The sequence below is a fragment of the Oncorhynchus tshawytscha genome, linkage group LG18, assembly GCF_018296145.1.
Source record: "Oncorhynchus tshawytscha isolate Ot180627B linkage group LG18, Otsh_v2.0, whole genome shotgun sequence".
Classification (NCBI taxonomy): Eukaryota; Metazoa; Chordata; class Actinopteri; order Salmoniformes; family Salmonidae; genus Oncorhynchus; species Oncorhynchus tshawytscha.
The window spans coordinates 32598388-32623248 of NC_056446.1; the positions used below are offsets into that span (position 1 = coordinate 32598388).

At 43.9% G+C, this 24861-nt stretch overlaps 1 protein-coding gene across 1 annotated transcript in view; it reads left to right on the forward strand.

Annotated features, from left to right (window-relative positions):
- Positions 1–22449, forward strand: part of LOC121839942 (hyphal wall protein 2-like) — a 37426-nt gene extending 14977 nt beyond the window's left edge. The window contains exon 3 of the mRNA XM_042300529.1: positions 22287–22449. Within this exon, the coding sequence (XP_042156463.1) occupies positions 22287–22449 (163 nt within the window). The remainder of the gene's footprint in view (positions 1–22286) is intronic.
- The last annotated feature ends 2412 nt before the right edge of the window (positions 22450–24861 follow it).

The following is a 24861-nucleotide window of genomic DNA, read 5'->3' on the forward strand; positions in this document are numbered from 1 at the left end:
CCTCTAGTGGTGTGGGGGCTGTGCTTTGGCAAAGTGGGTGGGGTTATATCCTTCCTGTTTGGCCCTGTCCGGGGTGACCTCGGATGGGGCCACAGTGTCTCCTGACCCCTCCTGTCTCAGCCTCCAGTATTTATGCTGCAGTAGTTTATGTGTCGGGGGCTGGGGTCAGTTTGTTATATCTGGAGTACTTCTCCTGTCCTATTCGGTGTCCTGTGTGAATCTAAGTGTGCGTTCTCTAATTCTCTCCTTCTCTCTTTCTTTCTCTCTCTCGGAGGACCTGAGCCCTAGGACCTGAGCTCCAGGACTACCTGACATGATGACTCCTTGCTGTCCCCAGTCCACCTGGCCATGCTGCTGTTCCAGTTTCAACTGACCTGAGCCCTAGGACCATGCCCCAGGACTACCTGACATGATGACTCCTTGCTGTCCCCAGTCCACCTGGCCATGCTGCTGCTCTAGTTTCAACTTCCACCTGACTGTGCTGCTGCTCCAGTTTCAACTGTTCTGCCTTATTATTATTCGACCATGCTGGTCATTTATGAACATTTGAACATCTTGGCCATGTTCTGTTATAATCTCCACCCGGCACAGCCAGAAGAGGACTGGCCACCCCACATAGCCTGGTTCCTCTCTAGGTTTCTTCCTATGTTTTGGCCTTTCTAGGGAGTTTTTCCTAGCCACCGTGCTTCTACACCTGCATTGCTTGCTGTTTGGGGTTTTAGGCTGGGTTTCTGTACAGCACTTTGAGATATCAGCTGATGTACGAAGGGCTATATAAATCAATTTGATTTGATTTGATTTGATGTGAGTGTGTGTGAGTAGCAATGCCATACAATTCAGTTAAACAATGAACAGGGATGCTCTGAAAGCGCTCTAGTCCAGCTCGTATTCACCTGCACACCCACACACTAAGCCCATCGCATGATCCTAAGCACCACTAACTACCGAACAGTGGATCCAAGCCTAGTGCTAGTAGACTGTACGACTTCATATCCTTATTGGTCTTCCAGAACCACAGAGTCCAACAGTAGAAAGCACACTGAAGACCACATCAACCAGTGGCAGACAGACATACCACAGCTTGCAGGGTAGACGAGGACATACCATTACATGTGGAGAGAGAGAGGGACCATACATTATCCTTATTATCTCTGGTGTTGATCTACACACTGCTGTTGTTGCTCATAAAACATGAATGGTAGGCCTACCTTGACTGAAACTAAAGGCCAGTTAAGTGCGTCAATGATCTCATAAATCGAGCTAGGTGATTGATGTGCGAACGTGACAGACGGGCAAACATACAATAGTGGTTGTGAGGGAGTAGCTGGGGAATCTGCTTTAAGGATGCTATGCTAACTGCTGGGGAATCTGCTTTCAGGGTGCTGTGCTGACTGCTGGGGAATCTGCTTTAAGGATGCTACGCTAACTGCTGGGGAATCTGCTATAAGGATGCTACGGTAACTGCTGGGGAATCTACTATAAGGATGCTATGCTAACTGCTGGGGAATCTGCTATAAGGATGCTATGCTAACTGCTGGGGAATCTGCTTTAAGGATGCTATGCTAACTGCTGGGGAATCTGCTATAAGGATGCTATGCTAACTGCTGGGGGATCTGGTATAAGGATGCTATGCTAACTGCTGGGGAATCTGCTATAAGGATGCTATGCTAACTGCTGGGGAATCTGCATTAAGGATGCTAACTGCTGGGGAATCTGCTAAAAGGATGCTGTGTTAACTGCTGGGGGGAATGGGGCAACACAGATGCCTGACAGAGTGCAGGTAGCTGTGAGGAGCTGCTGCTATCCTATCCCTCCCAGAATCTCCTATGCATTACAACACTAAAGGGTTGACAAATGGCTACCTCGGGTTCAACATAGTCGTCCACTCCGCTGTGTGTGCGTTTGTGTGTGTGTAAGCCTGTTTGTCACATCAATGGATCACATCTGCAATGATAAAATGTATCTCTGGATCCTTGTTAAAGCATTGTCTAGCACATTGTAGAGCCAGGAGGGTACAAGCCTCACACATGGTAAAGGATCTTATACTGGCTAGTCAGGCACACACACACACACACACACACACAGCCCTGGCCAAAGCCCTGTGAAGGTGTTCAAAGCAGCATGAAGGATGCAGAGGGAGCTGCAGTAGCAGCTTGGCTCCGCCCCTAATTTATGGAGGTAGGGCCTAGAGACTAGTGATGGGTTAGGTGTGGGCGGGGCCTAGAGAGTAGTGATGAGGTAGATGTGGGCAGGGCCTAGAGAGTAGTGATGGGGTAGGTGTGGGCGGGGCCTAGAGAGTAGTGATGGGGGAATTGAATTGATACAGTTACATATAAGGATATTATTTTTAACGAAATATTGTATCGTTTTGACAATTTCGCAATATTATTTTGCGCTAGTTTTCTGTACCTGCATCAAAATGTTTCCTTCATAATTTGTTCTCAATCTTCTTTTTAAATAGGTAACCAATTTGTTTTCAGCACCTTTATTTACATGTCTGATCAAAACTCGTTTTCTCATGGTTCTCTCATGTCCCTCTGGAGCTGCAATATGTTTGGAACATCGAATTGCAATAAAATCACAGTATCGAATTGCGAATTGTGAGAATCGTAATGCATATGGTATCGTGAGCAAGGGAAATTCCCAGCCCTAAAAGAAAGTTGAAAGGGATCTCCATTAGGTCACCCTAGGGCCAGGACTTAAGGGCAGACTTCCCACATGTAATTGAGGGAAACCACCATTCAGATGGTAACCACCACGTCTTCCCCATGGTTTGCAGAGCACAGAGAGTGAGTCAAGTGGAACAGGGATGACTGTCACACTCTCTCTCTCGCTCCTTCCCTGTACCATTCCTGTCTCCCCCCTCTCTCTCTCATATACACACACACACACACACACACACACACACACACACACACACACACACACACACACACACACACAAACAAGCTTCCACACACACTCTCTCCCTCACACACCAAACACATACACAGCTAGTCACACTGTGTGACGGATTCCCCTCTGTCAGCCACCAAACCAGAAAATCATGTCTACCCATTACGGCCAACTAAACCCCTATGAGATTATTGCTAGGTAACATTATCTCCTAACCCATTTCATTCATCCGTATCATTTGAGAAAAGGAGCCCCAAATATTCACAGCCGCAACATACCAGAGTTGCTCCATCTTCAGATATTGGTCACATAGACCGGGTGAAAATTACCCCGTTGCCCATCGAGAACCTTGGCAGTGGTTTGGCCCTCCCACTCTTCGAGCTTAACACACACATACATTAGCCAGACGGATCACTGACGATGGATGAAGGGAGAGAGCATTCAGCTCTCCACGTCCAGCTGAAGACAGATGTGCTGCATCTGCCCAAGGTGTTGAATATCTGGTGTGATGTTCTACCCGTCCCCCAATCCAATACTGAGATGAATACCAAGTACTAGGTCTGGCTCCGTCAACTTTCAATCAACCTGTTTTATCCGCCTCTGAGACAGTAGCAAGGCAATGACAAGAAAACATACATATATACTGCGATAAGTCTCAAATTCCTCCTGCTTGTGAAAAATTATGTAGCCCATAAAGGCTTGGCTTGCTGTGCCTTTAGGGGTAACATGACATGCATCCCAATGCTCTTACCTTGCAGCGTGCCTATGTTCTGGAGACATCAGAGCACATATGTTGCTTCTTCACTCGATGACAGGAAAACACAGCACAGTCATTCAGAGACACACAGATCTGAGAGAGTCTGTTCTGGTGAGCAGAAGAAAAAAACAAGATCCCCCTCTTCCTTCCTTCCTTCCTTCCTTCCTGTTTCTTTTTTTATCCAAGCCCTCAGAGGAATAGGGTGATAGGAATGGGGTGATGAGGAGAGGATGAGATGCAGGAGGACCAGTCTGTTGTACTGTTCTGTGGCTGTGTATCAGTGCTGGGCTCTGCGTGTACTCCTCCACTGCAGCAGTGTGAGTGACAGAGGCTCGTGCTGCATGTTCCACAGGCTCTACCGGCACCGCGCAAAACACGGCAACTAAATTCCCGTCCAATGGATTCAGAACCCTGCATTTCTGTATCTCCACATATCCCCTTCTATTTTTGTATTGATTTACCTCTCTCTTCTCTACAGGTTCAGAGTACGTCCTGCGTTTGTCTCCATATCATTGGATCCTTCTTCTCCTTTTCCGTCCTTTGCGTCGTCCCTCACTCCTCTCACTGGACGTCATGTGTCTGATACTCCTGGCAATAAAATGTCAAGCCCAATAAAGCTCCAACCTCCTCCTCTGATGATGATGACATCACTGCTTCAGCTGACCGACAGTGAGTATTTTCCTCGTCTCGTGTGAGTATTAAAGTCACAGACTTCAGACACATTTCTTGGATTCAGTTGGACCTTCAGCTGATGATTTTTCATCATAGGTAATATCAGATGACACTATTACCTAATTTGGAGTTGCAAATCATGTAATATTTATTTTTATTTTACCTTTATTTTACTAGGCAAGTCAGTTAAGAACAAATTCTTATTTTCAATGACGGCCTAGGAACAGTGGGTTAACTGCCTGTTCAGGGGCAGAACGACAGATTTGTACCTTGTCAGCTCGGGGATTCAAACTTGCAACCTTACGGTTACTAGTCCAACGCTCTAACCACTAGGCTACCCTGCCGCCCCAATAACATAACACATAACACAAAATTCCAATAGATGGAGAAACAGTAACTCACAAAACAACTTACATTTACATGCAACAGGTTAGTTTAGATATCCTAGTGAGTGGTTAACTTAGGGTTTAGGCATGCTAATGAGTGGTTAACTTAGGGTTAGGTTTAGGCATGCTAATGAGTGGTTAACTTAGGGTTAGGTTTAGGCATGCTAATGAGTGGTTAACTTAGGGTTAGGTTTAGGCATGCTAATGAGTGGTTAACTTAGGGTTAGGTTTAGGCATGCTAATGAGTGGTTAACTTAGGGTTAGGTTTAGGCATGCTAATGAGTGGTTAAAGGTAGGCTCAGCGATATGACGTAGATGCAGAAAGTAAACAGCATAGTGGGTCAATTTCCACAACAAGTAAAGGCGTTGAAGCCCGAGGCTCAACTTCTCCGTTGTTTTGGTGCTCTGGCTACCACGCTGTAACAGCATGATGGGAACCCATGCACAGATACTGTGTGTGACTGTGTGAGAGCCAAGTCTTGCATCTTGCTCCTCTCAATAACTGCGTTGCTGCTCGTGGCAATGTCATTTCGCCAGTGGTGTAAAGTACTTAAGTAGTATTTTAAAGTATTTTTACTTAATTCGTTTTTAGGGTTATCTGTACTTTACTATTTATATTTTTGACATTGTTTAATTTTACTTCACTATATTACTAAAGAAAATTATGTACTTTTTACTCCATACATTTTCCCTGACACCCAAAAGTACTTGTTACATTTTGAATGCTTAGCAGGACAGAAAATGGTTCAATTCCCACACAAAAAAACAAACATCCCTGGTCATCCCTATAGCCACTGATCTGGCCATCTGGTTTGCTTAGTATAAGGACATTTTAAAAACAATACTTTTAGACTTTTACTCAAGTAGAATTTTACTGGGTGACCTTTACTTGAGTCATTTTCTATTATGGTATCTTTACTTTTACTCAAGTATGACAATTGTGTACTTTTCCACCACTGCATTTCACTGAGTCTACCGTTAAGGTAATAATTAGGCTTAAAAAATGAAAACATACCTGGATTCAAACTGCTGTCAATCAAAGTGCGAGTTACCACCATGATTCATCATTAATAGACAGTCCAGCTACTGTACCAGAACTGAAACCATCACCCCTCCGATTAACCTCACGTCCTTCCATTTTATAAATCTGCTCTCTCTCTCAGGGCAAAAGAAGATATCTTTGAAGAGAAAAATATATACAACTTGTCTGAGGATTATATTGATTTTGGGTTAATGTTGCTCATTGGTAGTGGAGTTAATGTAGTTTATTGGTAGTCTCATGGAGTGGACACTAGTTTCTGAGGGATTAGAGTGCACTCCCTCTTGACAGGGGAGAGATGCTACTAAGGGAATAGGGCTGCAGAAAAGTTTGTGCTGTGGTTACACTGTAGCATTGGGCTAAAGGGGAGAAGAGGGAGGGAGATGTTGGAAGAGGTCTAAGAGCCCTATAGGGTCATAAATATCCTGCACAGCTTCACCTCAAGAGAAGCCAGTGCCATAACTACAGAAATATCCTGCTGATTCAACAATTCGGAAGTCTCAAAAATTAGATTTCGCATAGAATAAGTTCACTGTGAAAAGATACCTCAATATCTCAGCCAAATATATATTTTCTTATCTGTAATCCAGTACTGCACTTGTACAGTACTGCACTGGTCGAAATAATTACTCTAGAGAAAGACAACATTGCACCATACGACAATCTTAGATCTACCACACTTGACCTGAATGGTGGTCCCCATGGTCACAAGTCAAGCGATCTAAACTACAGGCCTACAATATGATAATTGCCCTCAAAAACACCACACGTGGAACAGAGAATCCCATTCTCCCACATTAATTCCTGAGGCATACCTCAAAGGCCCTGTATTATTTTGTTCATGCTCCTCATTTGATTAAAGTGAGCATTAATTATGGCACCAAGGGGCAGAAAAGGCAGGTGTGGGAACCGCTCCCCACTCGCTCAAGGAAAGAGCGTTGCGCTTGACAAATGGCTCCGCTCCAGAGAAACGCCGCTCAATTCTCCAAGCCACAAATACAAAGCAAAAAATTGTTATAATTAAAAGTGCATCCGGTCTTTATTTGATCCATTTGAAGGTAATTAGAGATGTGGTTGTATTATGATGTGTAGGCTGGTGTCACGGGAGAGGCAGGTCAATAGAGCAGGGTTGTGTTCATCGTTCAGCAAACGGAGGGAAACAGCTGAAACAGGGACGGAGTACTTGTTCTGGTCCAATAAGAAACACTAATTTTCCAGCTCAGTTTCCCGTTACATATGCAGTAATGAATACAACCCCAGTAGAAATTAGATGATGAAGGAATGAGAAAAGATACTGTCTCTGTATTGACACTCACTGTCTATTAGGATAGATCAGTGGTTCATTCCCAACCTTTTTCGGTTACCGTAACACCAACTAAATTTTGCTCTGCCCAGAGTACCCCTGAAGTACCCCTCATGTGCATTTTACCAGTAAGTCTATGGTCTCAAGAGTCTTCTCAATTACCCCCTGTGGATAGGCCAAGTACCCCCAGGGGTCCTAGTACTCCTGGTTGGGAAACACTGCTCTAGATTACCCTCTTGAGTAAATGTAGATATTTTAACATGCAGATGTGTTTGTACTAGTGCTGACCTAGAATATCACAAACATATTGCATTGGGACACTGATGAAGTGATTACCCCAAAGGCCACACATTGCAAACCAACCAGCCAAACATTGCACAAATGTGGGCCTAAATGAATCTGACTGCCACACTGACTGGTTCCTGTCCCACCCTGGTAAGTATCTTGGTTCATTTGATGTGTTCATCATCAAAGGCGATAGCGCCACCTAGTGCTGTAACTCATAGTAGTAGTTATTGCGAAGTACATTGTTGCAAATCTTTCAAATAAGAGCATTTCATATATAAACATATTTAGGTCTGTGTTGATATGATTGAAAAAGTTGTTTGAAAATCTTTGCTGGTTGATTTTACCCTCAGTTCCTCAATAGATACACACATTGGCTTAAACAGCCCTCCAACGTTCCTATATTGTCCCCATCCTCTCCAGTTTCTCAGGCAGGAGATGCAGTAGATTTGTTAGATGATCTATACTGAAGAGATTAACATGCACAATTTACAAAATCTGATGAGTCAGGCTAGATAAAATGCAAGGCCTGAGGAGCAGCGATAAGGAAAGCTCAGAATAGTCCTCCATCGCTGGTTCTGATCATCAAAAACGATGGTAAAACTGATTCCCTGACTTACTGTGAAAGACAGGCGGTATGCTGCTGATTGGACAATTTAATGTAAGCCTCCCAACCCGTCCTTGTATAAGGAGAGATTAACAATCAGTTCATCTAGAATGTGTAAAAAGTATAAAAGTGTGTGTGTGTGTGTGTGTGTGTTCTCCTGTAAAAAGTCTAATGTCAGCTCCTTCAGCACTGTGAGGGACATTTAAGGCAGCATGGCTATTGCACCACACATGCATAATCACTCCATTACCATTACTCACAACACTTTAAATGTTAATGTAAAGAACTATATTAACATAAATGATAGGCATAAACCACCACATTCACCGAGACCAGTAAAACCTGTTTACGAAGATTCTATTAAAATGTAGAACAAAAATGCTATAAAGCATTGAACCATTGACCATACATTCTACAGTAACACACGACGCAACTGTACACAGAGGCATCATGTCCTTTTTACTTTATTTTGTCATTTTTTATTTAACCTTTATTTAACTAGGCAAGTCAGTTAAGAACAAATTCTTATTTACAATGACGGCCTACCAAAAGGCCTCCTGGGAGGGGGGCTGGGATTCAAAATAAAAATATAGGACAAAACACACATAGCGACAAGAGAGACACCACAACACAACATAAAGAGAGACCTTTGTGCCCCATCAGATCTGTCCTGTTTGATTTATTTTCATTTTTAATTGTTAAATTAATTACTAAACCCCCGATTTAATCATAATTACTAGGAAACATTATCTCCTACCCCATTTCATTCATCCATTTAATTTGAGAAATTATTTATTCTTGATGAATGAATAAAACAAAAAATATTCTCTGTAATACTACCCACTGGGCACAGACGTCATTTCAACATCTAATTGTGATTTACATTTGGTCAACTAAATATCTCATCATGTCATTGGATTTAGGTTAAAAGATGGGTGGAAAAACAGTTAATTCCCTTATGTTAATGATTTTTTGCAAATCCAATCAGTTTTCCATGTCGATTCAACGTCGTCACATATAATTTGGGGATTGGAATGTGGTGGACACAACGTTTATTCAACCAGTTTTTGCCCAGTGGGTAGCCACCTAGCAATTTTATGAAGTTGGCTTTAGCGAGGCAGCTAGATACAGTAGGTTCCCAATCTCATAACTAGCTACCAAGGCCATTTCAGGCTATCAATCAAGTTAGAGTAGCTTGTCTAGCTATCTAAGCTGGCATGTCAGCTAGTGTTGAAGAACTCCCCGCCATTCAGTTTCGCTTCTGTCCAATCAATGCTGCTTAAGTGCTGGTTGCTGCTTCCAGCCTAATAATGAAAATATTTTCTTATTTGGTAGATGTATCCTCCCCTCCCATGCGTCTTACCTGGGTTATTGTCAAGGAAAAGGCAGCAACGTGCCCATAGTAGCCATGGTAACACCTGTGACAAATTAATACATTTGTTTTAGAAATAGTAGGCCCAGCTTATGAAGTTTAGTCACTACAGAATATACAGTTGAAGTCAGAAGTTAACATACACTTAGGTTGAAGTCATTAAAACTCGTTTTTCAACCACTCCACATATTTCTTGTTAACAAACTATAGTTTTGGCAAGTCGGTTAGGACATCTACTTTGTGCATGACACAAGTCATTTTTCCAACAAATGTTTACAGACAGATTATTTCACTTATAATTCACTGTATCACAATTCCAGAAAGAGGTTGAACAGGCTAGTAATATGGGTTGCAACAACTTCAGGGGATACGTTTAGACAGAGAGGGTCCAGATTGTCTAGCCCGGCTGATTTGTAGGGGTCCAGATTTTGCAACTCTTTCAGAACATCAGCTATCTGGATTTGGGTGAAGGAGAAATGGGGAAGGCTTGGGCGAGTTGCTGTGGGGGGGGTGCAGGGCTGTTGACCAGGGTAGGGGTAGCCAGTTGGAAAGCATGGCCAGCCATAGAAAAATGCTTATTGTAAATGATCAATTATAGTGGATTTATCGGTGGTGACAGTTTTTCCTAGCCTCAGTGCAGTGGGCAGCTGGGAGGAGGTGCTCTTATTCTCCATGGACTTTACAGTGTCCCAGAATGTTTTGAGTTTGTTCTACAGGATGCAAATATCTGTTTGACAAAGCTAGCCTTAGCTTTCCTAACTGCCTGTGTATATTGGTTCCTAACTTCCCTGAAAAGTTGCATATCACGGGGGGGCTATTCAATGCTAATGCAGTACGCCACAGGATGTTTTTGTGTGAAGGGCAGTCAGGTCTGAAGTGAACCAAGGGCTATATCTGTTCCTGGTTCTACATTTTTTGAATGGGGCATGCTTACTTAAGATGGTGAGGAAGGCACTTTTAAAGAATAACCAGGCATCCTCTACTGACGGGATGAGGTCAATATCCTTCCAGGATACCTGGGCCAGGTCGATTAGAAAGGCTTGTTTTAGGGAGCGTTTGACAGTGATGAGGTGTGGTCGTTTGACTGCAGACCCATTACGAATGCAGACAATGAGGCAGTGGTCGCTGAGATCTTGGCAGCAGAGGTGTATTTGGAGGGCAAGTTGGTTAGGATGATATCTATGAGGGTGCCCGTGTTTACGGATTTGGGGTTGTACCTTGTAGGTTCATTGATAATCTGTGTGCAATTGAGGGCATCAAGCTTAGATTGTAGAATGGCCGGGGTGCCCAGTTTAGGTCACCTAACAGTACGAGCTCTGAAGATAGATGGGGGGCAATCAATTCACATATGGTGTCCAGGGCACAGCTCAGGGCAGAAAGTAGTCTATAGCAAGCGGCAACGGTGAGAGACTTGTTTCTGAAAAGGAGGATTTTTAAAAGTAGAAGCTCAAATTGTTTGGGTACAGACCTGGATAGTAAGACAGAACTCTGCAGGCTAACTCCGCCCCCTTTGGCAGTTCTATCTTGTCAGAAAATGTTATAATTAGGGATGGAAATTTCAGGGTTTTTGATGGTCTTCCTAAGCCAGGATTCAGACACAGCTAGGAAATCCGGGTTTGCAGAGTGTGCTAAAACAGTGAATAAAACAAACTTAGGGAGGAGGCTTCTAATCTTAACATTCATGAAACCAAGGCTTTTACGGTTACAGAAGTCAACAAATGAGAGCACCTGGGGAATAGGAGTGGAGCTAGGCACTGCAGGGCCTGGATTAACCTCTACATCACCAGAGGAACAGAGGAGGAGTAGGTTAAGGGTATGGCTACTCAACATGTCTAGGGGAGAGACAGAGAGAGACACAGAGATGCTGTCTCTCAAGGTCTCAGTCTCTCTGGGTCTACATCCCCTGTCGTCCAGTAACCACATAGACACTCCTTTTTGGGTAGCCATGTCTATTTTTGTCTCCCTTTTTCAATAGCCAATTGGTGGTCGCTGAGCCTGTATTTGGTCAAGAACTGTCTCTGTTTTGTATCTCTAGGAGAACAACTTCTTATTTACAACGACGGCCTAGGAACAGTGGATTAACTGCCTTGTTCAGGGGGCAGAACGACAGATTTTCACCATGTTAGACAAGGAGACCAGACCAAAAAGACAAACGCTCATAAAATATAGAACTTGATTCTTGCTATACAGACATTTGGAATATTGCACAAAAATATACATTTGAATTAATCAAATTAATTTTATATAATCGCCCAGCCCTATGCAGTTCTGGTCAAAAGTAATGTACACTTAGCCCCCAGTGACAATTCTCTCATTTCTCATACAGCCCAAACACTCGTTCATATCTCATATAGCCCAAACACCCTCTCATACAGCCCAAACACCCTCTCATACAGCCCAAACACTCGTTCATATCTCATATAGCCCAAACACTCTCTCATACAGCCCAAACACCCTCTCATACAGCCCAAACACTCTCTCATACAGCCCAAACACTCTCTCATACAGCCCAAACACCCTCTCATACAGCCCAAACACTCTCTCATACAGCCCAAACACCCTCTCATACAGCCCAAACACCCTCTCATACAGCCCAAACACTCTCTCATACAGCCCAAACACCCTCTCATACAGCCCAAATACCCTCTCATACAGCCCAAATACCCTCTCATACAGCCCAAACACCCTCTCATACAGCCCAAACACCCTCTCATACAGCCCAAACACCCTCTCATACAGCCCAAACACTCTCTCATATATCCCAAACACTCTCTCTCTCTGCCCTTTGCTTTTTGATATCCATCTTCTAACCCCTCCCTCTCTACCTTCCTCTCTCTCCAGTTTAAAATACATGATCATATACAGTACCAGTCAAAAGTTGACACAACTACTCATTCAAGGGTTTTTCTTATTTTTACCTTTTTCTACATTGTTGAATAATAGTGACGACATCAAACTTATGAAATAACACACATGGAATCATGAGGTAACCAAAAAATCTTAAACAAATCTAAATATATTTTAGATGTTAAGATTCTTCAAAGTAGCCACCCTTTGCCTTGATTACAGATTTGCATTCTCTCAACCAGGATCACGAGGTAATCACCTGTAATGCTTTTCCAACAGTCTTGAAGGAGTTCCCACATATGCTGAGCACTTGTTGGGTGCTTTTCCTTCACTCTGCGGTCCAACTCATCCCAAACCATCTCAATTGGGTGTAGGTTGTGTGATTGTGGAGGCCAAGTCATCTGATGCAGTACTCCATCACTCTCCTTCTTGGTCAAATAACCCTTTTTTATTTTACCTTTATGTAACTAGGCAAGTCAGTTAAGAAAAAATTATTATTTTCAATGACGGCCTAGGAACAGTGGGTTAACTGCCTGTTCAGGGGCAGAATGACAGATTTGTACCTTGTCAGCTCAGGGGTTTGAACTTGCAACCTTCCGGTCACTAGTCCAACGCTCTAACCACTAGGCTACCCTGGAGGTGTGTTGAGTCATTGTCCTGTTGAAAAACAAATGATAGTCCCACTAAGGGCAAACCAGATGTGATGGTGTATCGCTGCAGAATGCTGTGGTAGCCATGCTGGTTAAGTGTGCCTTGAATTCTAAATAAATCACAGACAGTGTCAACAGCAAAAGCACTATCACACCTCCTCCTTCATGCTTCAGGTGGCGATGACACATACGGGGATAGTCCGTTTACCTACTCTGCGTCTCCCAAAGACACGGTGGTTGGAACCAAAAATCTCAAATTTGGACTCATCAGACCAAAGGACAGATTTCCACCAGTCGAATGTCCATTGCTTGTGTTTCTTGGCCCAAGGAAGTCTCTTCTTCTTATTGGTGTCCTTAAGTAGTGTTCCTTTGCAGCAATTAGACCATGATGGCCTGATTCAGGGTGTCACGGCTGTTGCTGGAAGAAGAGGACCAAGGTGCAGCGTCGTGATATTCTTTTTATTAGAAAAGACGCCGAACAAAACAAAACACTACAAAACAAACCGTGAAGCTAAAGACTATGTGCCATAAACAAAGACAGGTGGGAAAAAGAGCTACCTAAGTATTGTTCTCAGAGACAACGATAGACAGCTGTCCCTGATTGAGAACCCTACCTGGCCAAAACATAGAAATACAAATAATAGAACATAGAATACCCACCCCAAATCACACCCTGACCAAACCAAATATAGACATAAAAAGGATCTCTAAGGCCAGGGCGTGACACACGCAGTCTCCTCTGAACAGTTGATGTTGAGATGTCTGTTACTTGAACTCTGTGAGGTGCAATCTGAGATGCAGTTAATTGCCAATTTCTGATGCCAGTAACTCTAATGAACTTATCCTCTGCAGCAGAGGTAACTCTTCCTTTCCTGTGGCGGTCCTCATGAGAGACAGTTAACTCTAATGAACTTATCCTCTGCAGCAGAGGTAACTCTTCCTTTCCTTTGGCGGTCCTCATGAGAGACAGTTAACTCTAATGAACTTATCCTCTGCAGCAGAGGTAACTCTTCCTTTCCTGTGGCGGTCCTCATGAGAGACAGTTAACTCTAATGAACTTATCCTCTGCAGCAGAGGTAACTCTTCCTTTCCTGTGGCGGTCCTCATGAGAGACAGTTAACTCTAATGAACTTATCCTCTGCAGCAGAGGTAACTCTTCCTTTCCTTTGGCGGTCCTCATGAGAGACAGTTAACTCTAATGAACTTATCCTCTGCAGCAGAGGTAACTCTTCCTTTCCTTTGGCGGTCCTCATGAGAGACAGTTAACTCTAATGAACTTATCCTCTGCAGCAGAGGTAACTCTTCCTTTCCTGTAGTGGTCCTCATGAGAGACAGTTAACTCTAATGAACTTATCCTCTGCAGCAGAGGTAACTCTTCCTTTCCTGTGGCGGTCCTCATGAGAGACAGTTAACTCTAATGAACTTATCCTCTGCAGCAGAGGTAACTCTTCCTTTCCTGTAGTGGTCCTCATGAGAGACAGTTAACTCTAATGAACTTATCCTCTGCAGCAGAGGTAACTCTTCCTTTCCTGTGGCGGTCCTCATGAGAGACAGTTAACTCTAATGAACTTATCCTCTGCAGCAGAGGTAACTCTTCCTTTCCTGTAGTGGTCCTCATGAGAGACAGTTAACTCTAATGAACTTATCCTCTGCAGCAGAGGTAACTCTTCCTTTCCTGTAGTGGTCCTCATGAGAGACAGTTTCATCATAGCACTTGAAGAAACGTTCAATGTTCTTGAAATTTTCTGCATTGACTGACCTTCATGTCTTAAAAGTAATGACTGCTTATTTGAGCTGTTCTTGCCATAATATTGACTTGGTCTTTTACCAAAGAGGGCTGTCTTCTGTATACCACCCCTAAGAAGGAAAGAAATTCCACAAATGAACTTTTAACGATGTACACCTGTTAATTGAAATGCATTCCAGGTGATTACCTCATGAAGCTGCTGCAGGACAAGCTGTGGTAAACTCATGTTGACATCTTTGCATACTGTATATAGACACAGCTATAGTTTTTAGTATGGATATAATAGAGAATGCCAAGAGTGTGCAAAGTTGTTATCAAACCAAGGGGTTGCTACTTGGAAGAACTACATGATTTCATAGTTTGTGTCTTCACTATTACTCTACAAAGTAGAAAATTGTAAAAAAAAACTAAAACTAAAATAAAAACCCTGGAATGAGGTGTCCAAACGTTCGACTGGTATTCAGATAAGCCCATATATAAATGTGACATATTTTTAAATGTCTGATCATATATTTCAATAACAGACAGTATAAATCTCACAACCCCATAAAAAAAAAAGTTTAATATGGATATGTATTTTCATCATGCAAAATGTACTCAGAACATTGAATGAGACAGATATGTCCCTTAAATGAATTTTACAGCAGACCATCTAAAAGCACTCAGTTATATCAAACTATTGAAAGGCAATGACTGTAATACAAGACATTAAACTAAATATAAAATTGACAGTATTATTCATCACAAATATCAAATGTGAAGTATTATTTAACACGTACTGATGATTTCTGATTTACAATATAAGGATCTGGATAAAGATGTTGAGGAGATGCTTTGTCAAACTGATGACAAAGTACATACATGGATATATTAAAACCACTAGATGGGGTAATAATTGCAGCTTCATTCCAACAAAATATAGCTGTGTCTATATACAGTATGCAAAGATGTCAAGATATTAAATACATCTATCCATTAGTGACCTATAAAGTCATACAACGTGTGATTACAGAGTTGAACTAACCAGTGATATACTGTAGGATGACTTGTCTTTAGATGGAGGCATCTAAGTTCTCATGGGTATGGAAATGCTCTGGTTGGCGGTTGCACAGGCTGTGTGGGATGATGCCAAGTTGAGGTGTGCAGTCTCCCATGTTAAAATGTGTCCCGTGCAGAGCTGTGGCACTCAAAGCACTTCTCCACTGTGAGCCCGCAGGGACATAGTGTAAACGGCCATATAAATGCAGCTAACAGAGTGTGTGTGTGTGTGTGTGTGTGTGTGTGTGTATGAGGCAGACAAAGGAGATGAGCGAAGAGAGGGGATAGGGGTACTGTGTGTATGTTTGTGTGTGGGGGGAGGGGTGACTGTGCTTGTCGTGCGTGTGTGTGTCTCTGTGCATAGCACATGGGGATGTGTGGAACTAACTCCTCAGCCTGAAGTGTCCCCACTTAAGCCAGCAAATACAGTGCCTTGCGAAAGTATTCGGCCCCCTTGAACTTTGCGACCTTTTGCCACATTTCAGGCTTCAAACATAAAGATATAAAACTGTATTTTTTTGTGAAGAATCAACAACAAGTGGGACACAATCATGAAGTGGAACGACATTTATTGGATATTTCAAACTTTTTTAACAAATCAAAAACTGAAAAATTGGGCGTGCAAAATTATTCAGCCCCCTTAAGTTAATACTTTGTAGCGCCACCTTTTGCTGCGATTACAGCTGTAAGTCGCTTGGGGTATGTCTCTATCAGTTTTGCACATCGAGAGACTGAAAATTTTTCCCATTCCTCCTTGCAAAACAGCTCGAGCTCAGTGAGGTTGGATGGAGAGCATTTGTGAACAGCAGTTTTCAGTTCTTTCCACAGATTCCCGATTGGATTCAGGTCTGGACTTTGACTTGGCCATTCTAACACCTGGATATGTTTATTTTTGAACCATTCCATTGTAGATTTTGCTTTATGTTTTGGATCATTGTCTTGTTGGAAGACAAATCTCCGTCCCAGGTCTTTTGCAGACTCCATCAGGTTTTCTTCCAGAATGGTCCTGTATTTGGCTCCATCCATCTTCCCATCAATTTTAACCATCTTCCCTGTCCCTGCTGAAGAAAAGCAGGCCCAAACCATGATGCTGCCACCACCATGTTTGACAGTGGGGATGGTTTGTTCAGGGTGATGAGCTGTGTTGCTTTTACGCCAAACGTAACGTTTTGCATTGTTGCCAAAAAGTTCAATTTTGGTTTCATCTGACCAGAGCACCTTCTTCCACATGTTTGGTGTGTCTCCCAGGTGGCTTGTGGCAAACTTTAAACAACACTTTTTATGGATATCTTTAAGAAATGGCTTTCTTCTTGCCACTCTTCCATAAAGGCCAGATTTGTGCAATATACGACTGATTGTTGTCCTATGGACAGAGTCTCCCACCTCAGCTGTAGATCTCTGCAGTTCATCCAGAGTGATCATGGGCCTCTTGGCTGCATCTCTGATCAGTCTTCTCCTTGTATGAGCTGAAAGTTTAGAGGGACGGCCAGGTCTTGGTAGATTTGCAGTGGTCTGATACTCCTTCCATTTCAATATTATCGCTTGCACAGTGCTCCTTGGGATGTTTAAAGCTTGGGAAATCTTTTTGTATCCAAATCCGGCTTTAAACTTCTTCACAACAGTATCTCGGACCTGCCTGGTGTGTTCCTTGTTCTTCATGATGCTCTCTGCGCTATTAACGGACCTCTGAGACTATCACAGTGCAGGTGCATTTATACGGAGACTTGATTACACACAGGTGGATTGTATTTATCATCATTAGTCATTTAGGTCAACATTGGATCATTCAGAGATCCTCACTGAACTTCTGGAGAGAGTTTGCTGCACTGAAAGTAAAGGGGCTGAATAATTTTGCACGCCCAATTTTTCAGTTTTTAATTTGTTAAAAAAGTTTGAAATATCCAATAAATGTCATTCCACTTCATGATTGTGTCCCACTTGTTGTTGATTCTTCACAAAAAATACAGTTTTATATCTTTATGTTTGAAGCCTGAAATGTGGCAAAAGGTTGCAAAGTTCAAGGGGGCCGAATACTTTCGCAAGGCACTGTAGCTAACTTTTCACGTGGCACCGACTGGTAAGACGCTTCAGAAGGGCGGTCACGTGTGCTAGCAAGACAGAAGTCCCAAGTTCACTACTAGTTTACTACAGTACTTACTATAGAATTCTGTAGTATACTACACACTGTCCTATCCATTGATTGTGTAGTACTTACTGGAAAATACTACAGTAATGTCTGCAAAAACAGTACAGTTTAACTACAGTTATTTTACATATACCCTGCCCATTTTCCTCCCCCATATCGCAATTTGTACCACACAAGTGAGAAACCTTACATGCCAAGAATAGACAAAATTCTGTATTGTGTTCCCTACAGGTCATGGAAAACAGCACAAGTCCTATACCTACCTACAGGTCATCGAAAATGTGCTCCTTTAGTATTTCTCCAGTAGGTTTCCTGAAGCGGAAAGCCTACAGTTTTGTGTCAAAGATAATAAAATAAAAACACTATAGTAAATACTACAGTAATGTCCACAAAAGCACTACAGTAAATACTTCAGTAGTACAGTCCACAAAAACACTACAGTAAATACTACATTATAAATACAGTAAATACTACATGGATTACTATAGTATATACTAAATCAAATCAAATTTTATTTGTCACATACACATGGTTAGCAGATGTTAATGCGAGTGTAGCGAAATGCTTGTGCTTCTAGTTCCGACAATTGGACCTAGCCTTGCCACTTGCCGTGTGACAGCAGAGAGAACAGTCTATGACTTGGATGACTGGAGTCTTTGACAATTTTTGGGGCCTTCCTCTGACACCGCCTAGTATATAGGTCCTGGATAGCAGGAAGCTTGGCCCCAGTGATGTATTGGGCCATACGCACTAACCTCTGTAGCACCTTACGGTTGGATGCCGAGCAGTTGCCATGCCAGGCGGTGATGCAACCAGTCAGGATGCTCTCGATGGTGCAGCTGTAGAACTTTTTGAGGATCTTGGAACCCATACCAAATCTTTTCAGTCTCCTGTGGGGGAAAAGGTGTTGCCGTGCCCTCTTCATAACTGTCTTGGTGATGTGGACACCAAGGAACTTGAAAATCTCGACCCGCTCCACTACAGCCCCGTCGATGTTAATGGAGGCCTGTTCGGCCCTCCTTTTCCTGTAGTCCACGATCATCTCCAGCAGCTACTTTTCCTGGGGTCCAAACACATTAAGGCACTTGCATCACACATTAAACAAAAGATAAAACAGTACATCATACATCACTACATATGAACAATATAAAATGTATAATACCACCATACAACAGTATTACATGTGTCTGTACACATGTTATTGCGTGTGTCTGTACCTTTGTGTGCGTCTCTTCACAGTCCATAAGGTGTATTTTTACCTGTTTTGTAAATCTACCTGATCTACCTTACCTGATGTGGAATAGAGTTCCGTGTAGTCATGGCTCTATGTAGTACTGTGTGTGTGTGTGTGCATATATACACACACAACACCTAATGCCAAGAGTGTGCAAAGCTGTCTTCAAGGCAAAGGGTGTCTACATTGAAGAATACACTTTTTCAGTTACTACATGATTCCATGTGTTCTTTTTTTAGTTTGATGTCTTCACTATTATTCTACAATGTGGAAAATAGTTTAAAAAATAAAGAAAAACCCTTGAATGAGTAGGTGTGCCCAAACTTTTGACTGGTACTGTTATGTCCTCATTTACCATTAATCCCTGTAATTTTGTTACGTACATTTCTGTTAATACAAGGATGAATGAAGCCTACAGTCATTTACCATTCTCATTCTCAGAGTGGAAACGTTGTTTGCAGAGTTCACAACAACTGCTACACTTGTGAGAATTTTTTTGTGGGGGGTTCATTTCATTCACTACATGGCCAAAAGTATGTGGACACGTGCTCGTCGAACATCTCATTTCAAAATCATGGGCATTAATATGGAGTGGCCAAGACCAAAGAGCTCTCCAAGGATGTCAGGGACAAGATTGTAGACCTACACAAGGCTGGAATGGGCTACAAGACCATCGCCAAGCAGCTTGGTTAGAAGTTGACAACAGTTGGTGCGATCATTCGCAAATGGAAGAAACACAATAGAACTGTCAATCTCCCTCGGCCTGGGGCTCCATGCAAGATCTCACCTCGTGGAGTTACAATGATCATGAGAACGGTGAGGAATCAGCCCAGAACTACACGGGAGGATCTTGTCAATGATCTCAAGGCAGCTGGGACCATAGTCACCAAAGAAAACAATTGGGAACACACTACACCGTGAAGGCCTGAAATCCTGCAGCGCCCGCTAGGTCCCCCTGCTCAAGAAAGCACATATACATGCCCGTCTGAAGTTTGCCAATGAACATCTGAACGATTCAGAGGACAACTGGATGAAAGTGTTGTGGTCAGATGAGACCAAAATGAGCTCTTTGGCATCAACTCGCCGTGTTTGGAGGAGGAGGAATGCTGCCTATGACCCCAAGAACACCATCCCCACAGTCAAACATGGAGGTGGAAACATTATGCTTTGGGGGTGTTTTTCTGCTAAGGGGACAGGACAACTTCACCGCATCAAAGGGACGATGGACGGGGCCATGTACTGTCAAATCTTGGGTGAGAACCTCCTTCTCTCAGCCAGGGCATTGAAAATGGGTCGTGGATGGGTATTCCAGCATGACAATGACCCAAAACACACAGCCAAGGCAACAAAGGAGTCGCTCAAGAAGAAGCACATTAAGGTCCTCATTAAGGTCCTAGCCAGTCGCCAGATCTTAATCCCATAGAAAATCTGTGGAGGGAGCTGAAGGTTCGAGTTGCCAAACGTCAGCCTCGAAATTAACAACTTGGAGAAGATCTGCAAAGAGGAGTGGGACAAAATCCCCCCGAGATGTGTGCACACCTGGTGGCCAACTACAAGAAACGTCTGACCTCTGTGATTGTCAACAAGGGTTTTTCCACCAAGTACTAAGTCATGTTTTGCAGAGGGGTCAAATACTTATTTCCCTCATTAAAATGCAAATCAATTTATAACATTTTTGACATGAGTTTCTGATTTTTTTGTTGTTGTTATTCTGTCTCTCTCTGTTCAAATAAACCTACCATTAAAATTATAGACTGATCATTTCTGTCAGTGTGCAAACGTACAAAATCAGCAGGGGATTAAATACTTTTTTCCCTCACTGTAGGTTGTCTGTCTTCAATTGTAGGCAGACAGGACTCAGAGAGTACGTGGAGCTCACTCACACGGTTCGCTGATGAAATAGCTAAGAGGAAAGTCATTTTCAGAGAGAACCATTTTATGTCCAGCTCCATCGTATGCTCGAAGGGAGGTTTCGTTAATGCCTGAAGGAAGCTCAGTATAACAGTTACAGAGCAGGACATCGGTTCCTCCGCCCTGGCAGAGCACCATTCGGTAAACAGCTTCTAGCGACCAGCATACATCATCCTGGTCGATGGGGCTCTGCCATTCTGTAACGTCTCAATAAAAGCAGGATCACAGCCGATCAGTAGAGGGTCGGTAGAGGGTCGGGCTCTGCAATTGGTCTTTTCTGGGATGCCAAATCCTGCCATCCATCTGTGAGAGCAGGTTCTGTATGTGAGGGAGCTGCCATAGTTCTCGCTCCATTGACTGAGGAGGATTGGAAACCAGGGTCTCGCTGGCCATCTGGGGGCAACAAGCAGCAGCCTATGCTGAGTTTGAGAGACCATGTGCAGCGTTGCTAAGATCAGGGGATCAGAGGGAAAGTAAACAGTAGGCCCTCTGGCCTTGTGTTGTCTAAGGAGTCCATGTCCAGGGGGTTCTTGGACTCTGCCAGAGAGAACCAGAGGGAGCAGTGGGATGTTTGCTCTGAGGCGAACAGTTCCAAATGTGCCGTTCCAAACCGCTGCCGTATCATCATCACTACTTGCGGGTGAAGTCTCCATTCCCCCGGCAGGCGGTTTCTGTCGCGACAAGAAGTCACCATCTCATTCACTTTGCCTGAGAGATGAATGGCTCATAGGGGGGCCAGATGTGGTAGAGCCCATGTCAAGAGTTGTTGAGCAACCTGTAGGGACCGTACAGACCTTGTTCCCCCTTGATGGTTGATGTGGAACACTCAATGTATTGTCTGATCGTATCAGGACATGTTTGTGTTTGAGAACCATCCGAAAGTGATTCTGAATTCCTAGCATGTTGATGTGCTCTTTCCTCCAGCTCTGCCCGTGCTCCCCAGTTTGTTAGTGAAGTGTCGGTTGTGACACCTGTAGTCAGTTAGGTTCTCTTCTTCCGTGGCTGCAGAGTAGCGTAGCCACGTAGCTCAGGGCTGCGCTCACGCATTTTGTGAAGACATGAGGAGCCAGGGAGAGGCCCTAGGGTAATACCATGAACTGATATGCCTAGCCTTGGAAGGCGAAACGTAGAAAATGCCTGTGTTCTGGTAACACAGGAACCTGAAAGTAAGCATCCTTTAAGTCCAGGGACGTGAACCATTCCCCTGTGGCTACGGTCTGGAGAACATTGACCATCCACAACATGTGAAAGGGGAGAACTTTCAGGAAGAATTGAACCATTTTATATCCAGACCTGGACGGAAGCCTCCGTCTTTCTTCGGGAACCAGGAAATAGGTTGAGTAAAAGCTATCTTGCTGTTCTGATGCTTTTACTTTTGTGATCGTGCCCTTCTCCAGGACAGATGTAATCTCCTGGTTGAGGGTGCAAGCTTTAAGGGGGCCTGTGACTGAAGTTATTCTGACCCCTGAGAATTGCTGGAGTCGGCGTCAGAACTACAGCCTGTACCCTTGTGAGAGGGTCATCACCACCCATGGGTCTGAGGAGTGGGATGCCCAGTAGGTCAGGTGCTGCTGGGTAAATCATCCGACGGCTGACACCTGCCATTCAGTTTCTGCCCCCATGCCTATTTATGGGGTTGGGGGGTGCTATGGCCCCGGCCTCTTGGGGGTGGCTGCGTCGGTCTAGGGCTGGCGAGCGCCTGTGTTAGGCTGGTGGTAGGGCCAAGGGCGTATGTGGTGCTGGGCCGAGTGAGAGAGGCGAGGTTCATGCGGGTCAGGCCTCCCTCTGCCACTACTCTGTGATGCCTGGTTTCTGAACGGTGGGTTCCACAGTGGTGTAGCTTGACTCAGCTGTTTTCTACATTTGATTGCCTGCTCAGCCGCGGGGCCGAATATCAGCCCGGCGACCACTGGAGGCTTTCTCTGAGTCCGTCTAGAGTCATTGGACATTGGGCCTTGGGGAAGCCAGACCTAGCGATGAGTCACAACTTGGGTGTAAATCAGTATGACTAGCTCTCTGGTCATGGTCCAGTTCTGCGTGCTTCGGCTGGAGCATCCTGTTCTGTGCTAGCACGAGCACTGAAAGGGAGTTCCCAATGCGGGCCGCTGTGTTGTAGGCCCATGACAGTAGCTCATCTGTGCCCCTATAGTGAGGTCTGGGGCAGTGGGCTTCAGCTGGGGAGAGCATCAGCTCCGCTATGCATTCATACACCTTAGGCAGATGGTCAAGCCCATGTTGTTTTGTATCGTGCATGGCAGATAGCATCTTACTATCCTTGCCGTGGGGGGCGAGAGCCCGCGGGTCTGGCCAGCATCTCCTGAGCTCTGTAACTGAGTCCGGTGAAGGTGGCACACCGAACAGTATATCTGCAGGGACCTTCTTAAAGAACGGATTAGCTGCAGAGGCTGTAGCATGAGGATCATCAAGCTCTAGCCTAGCTAAGTCTGCACGCAGGACAGCACGTATTGAGGCAGAGCTTTTTTCTGACTCAGTGTGATCAGAGCCTCGGAATTACTCCTCTGACCCATCTTTAGCATTGACACTGAATGGATCCACAACACTGGTTGGCACCTCCTTCACCATGTTGGGTGTGTCATCATCCTGGCCACTAAAGTGCTGGATGGATGCCCAAGTGGAGAGTAGCTCATCATCACGGATATCAGAGTCCTCTGTTGCATCTCCCCTGACTCCGGGGGCTTGAAGGAACGCAAAGCGTTTTTAGCTGCTCTATCTCAGAGGATAAAGAATCGATCTGAGGTGCTTATTTTTAAAAACATTTTCACCAAGGGGCCGCCATCGGTTTCGTGGCCCTGGATGGGTCCTGGCTAACAATGCCAGATGCTTGTAAATTATCTGTGAAAACCAGGCCATCAACTCTGGCTAGCCGTGCTTCCCTCACCTTCACAAACAGGATGACGCAGTTAATGCAGGGGTCAGAAAAGGCCTCACACGCAGGTGGCCAACGACCTCGGCAGGCGTAGCACAGGTCATGACCATCTTCTACTTGTAGTTCAGCTCCACAAGAGGCGCAGCCATGCATGCCCAGCATCATGGTGATGCAGTGTTTTCTCAGCTCAAAAAATATATATATAATAAAAACATGTATTTTGCAACATACTTATTAATCAAATTAACTAACATAATAGTAATAGGAGACTGTATTACAACAGCTACCACAATACACAGTAAAGGTATAGAGCTACAATAATCTGGCGGGAGTTGTACAGCTCCCGCAAAATTATTTTGAGTGAGCCTAGCTATGACCACAGGGCTGGAGCAGGAGACATATCATGTTGAAACGTAGGCTTATATATGTGAAACGCAACTATGGCAGTCATTTGGTAATCCAAGATGACAACACACAGTGGCAGCAGGTTGAGTTGGTAAACTTGCTAGCTAGCTTTTAGCGTGCTAGTAATACCAGGGGAGAGGGATGCCTAGGAGAGGTGTAACAGATGTTGATCATACTCTCCTTGCGTTGTGTTTTGTACAAATAAATCACCCTAGCCAGTGGTCCCAGTTGAACATGATTTATTATCTGCTGTTGTTAAATAGGAAAGTGCGGGGCTTGATGATGTTGATTGCTGTCGATGGTAAAATATGTAGCATGAAAACAACTGTTAGCAGTGGGCGTATGTGACCAGCATGCAAGCTAACACACGTATATACAGCAATCATATACCAAAACACATCCCAGAAATCCCCTCAATCCCTAACAGGTACCATATGAACACACATGTATAAATCAGCAATGTACAGCAAACTTGTACACATTATAAAATAGAAAACAGTACTCAGAATGTGACCTACCCCTTGCATCACATTTCATACTGGGGACACCTGACGTTCGCGATCTCCCCCATCTGCAAGCGGGGCCAATCACAACACGCCTTATTTTCATCGGAATTGAACCAACCAATAAGAATGCTTGAACATTAAATACACCTTTCTTTCGAGGCAAGTGGAAACATA